At 46.8% G+C, this 10,623-nt stretch overlaps 1 protein-coding gene across 1 annotated transcript; it reads right to left on the bottom strand.

The window, feature by feature from the left end:
• Positions 1-662: 662 nt before the first annotated feature.
• On the bottom strand, positions 663-9,950 carry OVCA2 (OVCA2 serine hydrolase domain containing). Its single transcript, XM_075333265.1, has 2 exons — positions 9,757-9,950; positions 663-3,136 (listed from the first exon to the last, which is right to left on the bottom strand). The coding sequence occupies exons 1-2, from the start codon at positions 9,932-9,934 to the stop codon at positions 2,649-2,651; spliced, it is 666 nt and encodes a 221-aa protein (XP_075189380.1). The 5' UTR covers positions 9,935-9,950; the 3' UTR covers positions 663-2,648.
• Between the last annotated feature and the right edge of the window lie 673 nt (positions 9,951-10,623).

Genomic DNA, 10,623 nt, shown 5'->3' with positions numbered 1-10,623 from the left:
AGGGAATAGGAATATGCACCCAGAACTGCTCGTGGTTCTAGGTGCATGTTGCACCTGACAGGTTCCCTTTAAAAAGCTCTTGAACATGTTTTTTGTTCGGCAATATAGTCTAGTGTGGTGAACGGGCATGCAGGCCATGGAGGTTGAGTAGATTACTTACAGTATGTTTTTTTAAACAATTGTACCTGCTGATCCCAGCTCTTTCTGTAGCTCTCCTTCACGGGTGGTTCTTGGCTTTTGTACAACTCTTCTGATAACCCTTTTTTTCTCCTCTGTCTGAAATCTTGTGGGGAGCACATGGTCGTGGCCAGTTAATGGTGAAATTATGTTCTTCTCACTTGTGGATTAGGGCCCTAACAGAGCTCACTGGAATCTTTAGCAGTTTAGAAATTCTTCTGTAACCAATGCCATCAGTATGTTTTACGACAATAAGATTGTGAGGGTCTTGAGACAGCTCACTGCTTTTACCGATCATGAGATGTTTGTGTGGCACCTTGGTAATGAGACACCTTTTATAGGCCATCAGTTGAACCAGCTAATTTTATTTATCATTAAGCGGCAGGATTGCTTTCTAATTACTGATACATTTCAGCTGGACTTTTCATGGCTTTTTGCAACTCTCTTTCTTCATGTGTTCAATACTTTTTCTGTGTCATTTTTCATTTTTAGAAATCACTAAATGTATGTATATCTATGGTTTGATGTTTGTGTCAGTATGGATTGGATGGGTTGTTACCGACAAATGGTGAGAAATTCATGTCAATAGCACCTATAGAAATATATTTACTTAGAAAGTTCTTGATGTGTTAAATACTTATTTCATCTGTAAACAGACTAATCACATTTTAGCAAAATTTTTAATTTGCTCTCAAAGAAGTAGAAGTGTTCAACCGTTCATCAAAATTGACTGTGCAGGAGGCAATTCCTTTATACCCTGAAATTGTTAGAGATGTTGCCCATGTGGTCACTACTTCGCCACCAAACCAAGTTAAGGCCGCTTTACATGCTGCGATATCGCTAGTGATCGCTCCCGCCCCCATCGTGCGTGCATCATGGGCAAATTGCTGCCTGTGGTGAACAATATCGCTAGTACGTGGCACACGCACATACCTTCCTAACGACGCCGCTGTGGCCGGCGAACAAACTCTTTTTTAAGGGGGAGGTTCAAACGGCGTCACAGCGATGTCACACAGCGGCCCGCCAATAGAAGCGGAGGGGCAGAGAGCAGCCGCATTAACGTCACTCCAACCTCGTTGCCGGAGGATGCAGAAACGCTGTTGTTCGTCGTGCCCGGGGGTGTCAAACGTAGCGATGTGTGCTGCCTCAGGAACAACAAACAACCTGCGTCCAAAATGAGCAACGATATTTGGAAAAGGAACGATGTGTCAACAATCAACGATTTTTGCCGTTTTTCAGATCGTTAGCAGTCGTTTGTAAGTGTCACACGCAACGACATTGCTAACGAGGCCGGATGTGCGTCACGAATTCCGTGACCCCAGCGATTTCTCGTTAGCGATGTCGTTGCGTGTAAATGGGCCTTTAGTGTAGAGAGGTTGTTCTTCAGCCTCAAAATAATTGAGTCAGATTTGAGGTCATCTGCGAAGGATCTGATGGAGGCGATACTATTTCTCAGAACAAATTCATAGACTACACAAATGTTATTTAGTACATTTGTGTAGAAAACTGTTTATTTCCCACTTGCTGCATAGTGTATTACATATTTGCAAGTTAAAGTTTTTTGTTTTCTAAAGTTGTATAACAATAAATATATTTTATTTTCTATCTAAATAGTTTGATTATTGTATCATAATAATGATTAAAAGACTAGTGAGCCACGTATGAGGGCGTCGTAGTCGGGAAATTGAGGAGTCGGAGGTTTGACTTACGGACTCCACAGCCCTGGGTGTAATCCAAGAAACGAGGCCTTCATATGAGATTCTGTCCCATGTTTCTATTACTTATTGATGCATTTTAATGCGACCACTACATGGATTTCATTCTCAATATTTTTTATAAATTTGTTGTAAATAAACTCAAATTTACTAAAAAGAAAAGACAATCGCTATCCCGAAGGAACTGATTGAATTAATCCTGAGCTTCTCTGTGAAGCTTTGGCAGTGCGTGGGTTAAAGCAGCAGTCCATCACAAGTGAACTATCATTTTTCACATCAGTGCTTTGTACACAGCTGACATTTAACATTCAGTTTTTTAATTGCCAAAGGGAAATGAACCTTTAAATAAGCTTTTAAATGGGAGGGGGATGGAGACGAGCATTACGTCTACTAGTAAAGCCGTCCGTATGACAGATGTGATAACGTTTGAAACATGAACATCCCTGTATGTGAGCCTCGGGATTCTGGGGCCACAAGGAAGGATGTGGAGCGACGCTATAAAAAAAAGTTAAAACCATAAGATGGCAATGCTTGGAGTACATGATGACGTCTATGGCGTCAATTAGATGATTTCAAGGCCTGTTGTGTATTACAAAAGCCACTCACAGCACTGAACAGGTTAATAAGCTTTCTCCATACAGCATGATACAGGACTGGGTACATTTTTATTTTGCAGTTTTTGGGTTCTGATTCATTCATTGCGATGTCAAGTCCACAAAATCACTTCTGGAAATATTGAATTACTCAGAATTATTCTTATTTTCGAAAAGAGTCCAAGAAGGGAAAGTATACTTTCTTCTGAGCGGCACACACTGGGATGTAATGGCCTCCTGGATGCGAGTGCAGCAGCGGGTTTACAAAATGTGCGGCCAGCTCTTGGCTCATCTCGCCTGGGATAACACGATCAGTGTCCCCATAAACATGGAGGGACGGGACCGTGATGGCTTCTTTGTAGAAATGTGCATGTTCAGTCGCACGGCTTTTGAAGCCACCAAACAGTATTGCAAAGTCAAACTGGAAGCGGGGATCTCCTTGTTGCTTCAGTGCACACAGTATTGCCACGAACGCGGCTCCTTGGCTAAACCCTAAGATACCATCGAAGGGTCCAAGTTCGGAAAAAGCCTTTGCCACAGTGTCCAGGGATTCCTCTAATCCTGAGCAGCACTTGGTCTCATCCATGGCATTAAAACTATTCTTCTCAGGGTCGGAGAACCACCAGCCTCTGGGGTCTTCTAATTGTCCTTCTTCAGGGTCACCATGCAAAGATAGGTAAATGGTATTACAATGATGAGCATATACATACTACTTCTGTTTACGAGCTTCTTGTTCCCAATATATCCCATCACTAAGGCTACATTCCCACAATCCGTTTTTGATGTTACATATTTTTGCTGTAATCGCATGTAATCCGCACCTGACTATCAAAATTTTGTCAAAGCCAAACATGAGGAAATATCAAAAACAAAGCAGCTTTATTTAAAGAGCACCAATCAGCAGGATTTTCCTATATAAGCTAAATCCAGTGCTATAGTGGCACTATCATGCTGAGTCTATACATACCTTTAGTTGTCAGCTTGAATGTAATGTTTTAGAAACACAAGCAAGTAACGTTTGTAAAATGAGCAGCTTTTTGAATGACAGCAGCTGCCAACAAGCTGATAGCTGGGGTGGGTTTTGATAGTGAATCCCGCCCTCCCCCCTGCCTGTCATTCCTCCCCGCGTTATTTATGCTAATTCTATTATAGAATTGTTTTACTAAGTGACTAGAAGGACCTGTGCTGATGTCATACGTAAGTGAACAGAGGGGGTGGGGCCTCAGCCAACAGAAAAATAATGTTGCTTCCTTGTATCAGCTATGTTGGCTGAAGCCCCGCTGCTTCTGGTCACATGGGTATGACATCAGCACAGGTCCTTCTAGCACTTATTAAACCAATTCTAGAATAGAATTAGCATAAATAACAAATAGAGGGAGGAACGACAGGCAGGGGGGGCGGGAATCACTATCAAACCCCCACCCCAGCTATCAGCTGATCGGCAGCTGCTGGCACTCAAAAAGCTGCTCATTTTACAAACTTTACTTGCTTGTGTTTCAAAAACTATACATCCGAGCTGACCACTAAAGGTATGTATAGAATAAGCATGATCGTGCCAGTATAGCACTGGATTTAGGTTGTATAGGAAAATCCTGGAGATTGAAACATGATATTACAAAAACATACAAAAACCAAAGCGATAAAAACGCATGTAAAACTTCACACCCAAAAATGAAATGAAAAACCACAAGTTATCTAATTTACCCAATAATTGCAGAAAATCTGCAACTTGAAAAACTCACCAAATAATCATAGTGGGAACGTAGTACAATATGAACAATAAATAGATCCGGGTATATGAACAACCACTTGTTGCCCTCAGATTATAGGGAATTTCAGAGATTAGTAATAAAAAAAACCTTTTTGTTCTAGAAACCACACCACCTTCATCTATAGGCTGTATCTGGTACTGCAGCTCAATTCAATGTGGAGCTGTTTCTGGGAAAAAAAAGCATATCCTGTTTTTTTCCATTTCAGACAATCTGTTTTGAAGTGGTTGTGTAATCAAAGCATCATGATTGGTTGCACTCAGACGCACCCCCACGCTGAGTGACAGCTGTCTGACTGCAACCAATCACAGCCGCTGGTGTACTCTATATCGTACAGTAGAATAAATAATTTTAAAAACCAGCGTGCTGTTGATGGCGTCGCCATCAATTTTGATACCCAGCCAAGATAAAGCCTCACAGCTGGGGCCCAGTCTTCTCAGGCTTGGGAGGGCTATGTTATTGGGAGCCCCCCAGCCTAAAAATATCAGCCAGCAGCCGCCCGGAATTGCCGCATCCATTAGATGCGACAGTCACGGGACTTTACCTGGCTCATCCCAATTGCCCTGGTGTGTGTGTGGTGACAATTGGGGTAATAAGGAGTTAATGGAAGCTATAGATGCCACTAAGTCCTGGATTAGTCATGTCAGGCATCTATGAGCCCCCCTCATCACTAATCTGTAAGTGAAAGTAAATAAACATGAACACCCAAAAATCCTTTATTTGAACTAAAAGACAAAAAAACAACCTCTTTCACCACTTTATTAACCCCCCCAAACACCCCTCCAGGTCCAACGTAATCCACACGAGGACCAACAACACTTCCAGCACTGCTACAACTGACACTCACAGAGGGCGGCCATAGAGCAAGACTGCTCTCTGTGAACTCCGTGCAGCAACTGAAGTGAGTCGCGCTATCAACGGTGACATCACTCAGGATAGCCGCTGCCACAGCTGGAGTCCTCCACCTGTGACAGCAAATCCCCCGAGTGACTGAAGTGAGCTGCACGATCTGCGGTGCCGTCACTCAGGTGATTTCCGGTCACAGCTGGAGTTCTTCAACTATGACCTCAAATCAGGCACGACACAGGCAGAGCCGTGTGATGAGAAAGAACTCGGGTGAACCTCTGATGTGAAAACTGCGGGCCCCACACTACCGCCTGTGTTGTGGCACTGACGTCAGAGGTTCACCCGAGTTTTTTCTCATCGCGCGCGGCTTTGTCTTTGTCTGCTGTCAGCGACCAGTCATGCTCTATGGTACTGCTGTGACAGGACAGGGATGTAGCAGAGCTGAATCGCCGTGAGACCTCATGTGGACTACTTGGGACCTGCAGGGGCGTCTAGGGGTTAATAAAGTAGTGAAAGAGGGTGTTTTTTGTATTTTATTCCAAATAAAGGATTTTAGGGGTGTACGTTTATTCACTTTCACTTACAGGTTAGTGATGGAGGTGGGTCTCATAGACGACTGCCATCACTAATCTAGGACTTAGTGGCTGCTGTGGGCTGCCATTAACTCCTTTATACCCCGATTGCCACCACACCAGGGCAATGGGAAGAGCAGGGTCCAGCACCAGAATTGGCACATCTTATGGATGCGCCACTTCTGGGGCGGCAGTGGGCTGCTATTGTTGGGAAGGGCCAAATAACGATGGGCCTTCCCACCCTAATATTAGCTCCCAGTTGTCTGCTGTACCTTGGCTGGTTTTAGAAAAATGGGGGGACCCCACATCATTTTTTTTAAAAAAAAAATCAAATAAAAAAAAAAAAAAAAGTGTGGGATCCCCTCTATTTTTCATAACAAGCCAAGGTACAGCAGACAGCCTGCAGCTGCTGCTGTTTCTGTGCTGTATATGAAAAATGGAGGGGACACGTCGTTTTTTTACAAAAAACTAAGTAAATAAAAAACAGCTGTCCAAGCTAGCTATTCCTCTACCATGCTATTCTGTTATTTCTATCTATTCCATATGTTCTAGCTATCAATTATCCTATCATATTTTATTTCTCCTTTAAAAATTGCACTGACAAAACACATTAAAAACGTATTGAAAATGCATCAAAAACGCATTCATTTTTACAGCATTTTTTTTGCCAAACGCAGTGTTTACATTTGTCAAGTCTGCCAGAGGGTGCATTTTATTTTGTATAATAAAAAACGCAGCGTGCGGACATAGCCTTAATGTAATTTGTCACCACATATCACACTTGAAACACCCCTTTTATTTAAAATAATTTATAGAGGCGAATTTATCTTCCAGGCAGCAACCGCCCCATAGCCTGGAAGAGCTCATTTACATAAAATGATGAAGTATGATTTATCCACAACAAGGCATCTGATAGGAGACATAAAGGTATGGCTTTTTTCAGCATCCTATTACCTATATGCCCATATTAACAGTTTAGAAAGGTCAAAGTGGTGACAGATTCCCTTTAAAACACTAATTAAACCATTTATACCTTCATACACGGAACTAAGCGCCTGTAACAAACTGTAGCGTAGATTTTACATAAAAACTTTTTTGAAACATATGTAAGTGTGGGCTCCTTGGTGTACCCTTGGCATGGGCACGAGCTCACAGCACCACTCCCTCCCTCAATTACAACCCTCCGCACCTCTCCTTATGGTGGCTGACAGTGCTCGCTTTGAATCCCTACTCCTACAGACTGACACTGCAGAAGCTGAGCGCACACATTGTCGGTGTGCAGGTGTGTTCTCATCTCATTCTCCACAGGATCACATAGCAGGCAGGGATTGAAGGAAGGAGGGCTGACAATGTCCATAGTGACCCTGTGCCCCCGCACTCCTGTGGGGTCACTGAGGGTGCACTCATCTCCCTGTCCAGGTCAGCACCGGATCCATGTATGTTCTTCTATCTCTGCCCTTTCCTCTGTGACTCCAGCTGAGCAGCAATCTGATGGGAATTTATCATAGCCTTGAAATCTACTTCCTACTCTATAGGCCCCTTTACACACTGAGACTTTCTAGTGACCCCACCAGAGATCTCGACCTGGCCGCGATCGCTGGAAAGTCTCTGGTGATCTGTCAAACAGGCAAACCTGGGCAACGACGCAGCAGCGATACGGACCTGCAGAACGACCTCGCTGGTCATTGGGGACGTGTCACACAGCAGCTGTTTGACGACTCACACCTATGTTAGGGGTGTGGTGTTTGGCGCTGAAGCCACCTAGGTGTCCTTTATACACGCCCCCTCAGCTCTGATTGGTGATAGCTAGTGCGTTCTTATTGGCGACCCCGAGCTTGGAAACATTGGCAAAAGTCGCGCTTGTATATCCTTTGTTCCTGAGCTTCTGTTGCTTAGCGGATCTTTGTAGAGTTCTCTGTGCGGCGACTCCACACTGGTTTATCTATACAGCATCAATACAGCTTCAATCAAATGATGCTTACCGTATAGGCTTTATAGTATTGCAGACTGGAGAACTCTCTAATGATCCGCAAACCAGCACGCTCAGGAACAAGGTAGCTTTGAAACAAAGGACGGAAGCGCTAAAGTTGCCTTCTTTTCAGTGAAAGCCGCCCAATCAGAACGCAACAGCGACCACCAATCGAAGGTAAGGGGGCGGGAAAGGGAACGCTATAGCTACGGGCTGGGTTCTAAGTCGCTAACGATGACGTTGTAACAGTGTCAAACACCAATACATGCTGCGCAGTGGGAAACAAAGGACCAAAGAATGGTCCTAAACGATATGTAGCAATCAGCGACCTCACAGCGGGGGCCAGGTGTCACACACTGCAATGTCGCTGGGGAGGTCGCTATTACGTCACAAAAACGGTGACGTTATTACAGAGATATCGCTAGCGATGCTGCAGTGTGTAAAGGGGCCTTAAAGCTGCAGTTTCTCCTCTATACTTTACACTGCAGCTCAGACTGGAGGTTTTTATGAGAACATGTCCATCAGAATCTACGTATGGCGATGTTGACTCCTGGGTACGTCACAATCTAGCATTGTTTCTAAATTCTCTGTACTCTCCTAATTACCAAAAACATTTGGGGGAAAATTATCAACACTGAAGTGTGAGGCCAAAAGTAAGACGCTGCAAACGTCACACCCTTTACTAAGCCCCTCCATATTAAAGGGATGGTTTGGTGCAATGCTCTTTACATGAAATATCACAACGTTTTGAGACCAGTAAAGCGGGGAGGGAGGGATTATTCCCTGTATGGTGGCCCCCGCCTGATTTCTGGGGAGGTAGGTGTTGGAGGTAGGATTGTTTTACACTGGGGATGCTGATCTGGGGCCTGGCTGCAGGTAGGGAGGCTGCAGGTAGGGAGGCTGCAGGTAAGGAGGCTGCAGGTAGGGAGGCTGCAGGTAGGGAGGCTGCAGGTAGGGAGGCTGCAGGTAGGGAGGCTGCAGGTAAGGAGGCTGCAGGTAGGGAGGCTGCAGGTAAGGAGGCTGCAGGTAGGGAGGCTGCAGGTAGGGAGGCTGCAGGTAAGGAGGCTGCAGGTAAGGAGGCTGCAGGTAAGGAGGCTGCAGGTAGGGAGGCTGCAGGTAAGGAGGCTGCAGGTAAGGAGGCTGCAGGTAAGGAGGCTGCAGGTAAGGAGGCTGCAGGTAGGGAGGCTGCAGGTAGGGAGGCTGCAGGTAAGGAGGCTGCAGGTAGGGAGGCTGCAGGTAGGGAGGCTGCAGGTAAGGAGGCTGCAGGTAAGGAGGCTGCAGGTAAGGAGGCTGCAGGTAGGGAGGCTGCAGGTAAGGAGGCTGCGGGTAAGGAGGCTGCAGGTAAGGAGGCTGCAGGTAGGGAGGCTGCAGGTAAGGAGGCTGCGGGTAAGGAGGCTGCAGGTAAGGAGGCTGCAGGTAAGGAGGCTGCAGGTAGGGAGGCTGCAGGTAAGGAGGCTGCGGGTAAGGAGGCTGCAGGTAAGGAGGCTGCAGGTAGGGAGGCTGCAGGTAGGGAGGCTGCAGGTAAGGAGGCTGCAGGTAAGGAGGCTGCAGGTAAGGAGGCTGCAGGTAGGGAGGCTGCAGGTAAGGAGGCTGCGGGTAAGGAGGCTGCAGGTAAGGAGGCTGCAGGTAGGGAGGCTGCAGGTAGGGAGGCTGCAGGTAAGGAGGCTGCAGGTAGGGAGGCTGCAGGTAGGGAGGCTGCAGGTAAGGAGGCTGCAGGTAAGGAGGCTGCAGGTAGGGAGGCTGCAGGTAGGGAGGCTGCAGGTAAGGAGGCTGCAGGTAAGGAGGCTGCAGGTAGGGAGGCTGCAGGTAAGGAGGCTGCAGGTAGGGAGGCTGCAGGTAAGGAGGCTGCAGGTGACACAGGTCTCCACAGACCTCAGGAAGGTGAAGCATCTGCAGTGTCAGCCTGAGATCACATCACCAGGAGGTGGCAGCAGAGAGTCAACACGTCCACTGAATCCAGCACGTCACTGCCATGTAATCCTCTCCTGTGACGTCAGTGATCACAGCACACGATGCAGGCAGGCATATGGGGCGGTGACGTCACGCGGCGTCAGCAATACAAGCCGCGTAGCTACAGCACCATCACTGACGTCAGGACGCGGTCACGTGTCTCACCCGTGTCTGGGATAGAGAGGGGGGCGCTGATCAGGACGAGCTCTGCGCGCTTTTTCAGGTTCTTCCTCAGAGTCCCCGTCCTCTCCCGGAAGCTGTGCTCATTCTGCCAGTAACCGTGCAGCGCCAGGATCCGCAGCACCTGTGTGCAGGCAGGAGTGCCAACCGTGGGCGCCGCCATATTGCTACACCCACAATGCCGGAAGTAACGTAAAGCTCGCTGATTGGTTACTCACAGGAGCAAAAACTTCCAAAGTACAGACAGATGGGAGTGGCAGGCGGAGCCGCAGATATGGAAGTATCAGTGTGACGTTATGGCTATCATTATCAAGGGACCTGAGGAAATACTCAGTACTTAGTGACAAATGGGAGGCACAGGGTTTCTCCACTGACACTGAGCACAGACTTCGCACCTTTTATCAAGCCCCTTTTCAGTAGATGATTGATTGCTGTGTGTAAAGCCCCTTTCACACGTCAGTGATTCTGGGACGTTTGTGCTTTTTTTTAAACGTACCAGAATCACTGACATACGCAGACCTATTATAATGAATGGGTCTGCTCACACGTCAGTGATTTTTCACTGCACGTGTCTCCGTGCAGCGTACCCGAGTGTGCGTGATTGCCGCACGGAAACATGTCCATTTTTTTCTGGCATCACTGATGTCCCACGGACCACGCAGTGGTGTGGTCCGTGAAACACGTGCCAGAAAAAAACGTGTTTTTAAATTAAAAAACATTTTAACTCACCCGGCGTCCAGCGATGTCCTCTGCAGCCCGTTCTCCCTGCTCCTTCTGTGCCGGCTGATTACTGTCGCGCATATTCATTATGCGCGACACAGCCGACCCGGAAGCAGCTGCTGCGGGGGTCAC

This window comes from Anomaloglossus baeobatrachus, chromosome 2 (genome assembly GCF_048569485.1).
Source record: "Anomaloglossus baeobatrachus isolate aAnoBae1 chromosome 2, aAnoBae1.hap1, whole genome shotgun sequence".
Classification (NCBI taxonomy): domain Eukaryota; kingdom Metazoa; phylum Chordata; class Amphibia; order Anura; family Aromobatidae; genus Anomaloglossus; species Anomaloglossus baeobatrachus.
Note: the sequence above shows the minus strand (reverse complement) of the source record. Positions and strands in the feature narration are given on the sequence as shown.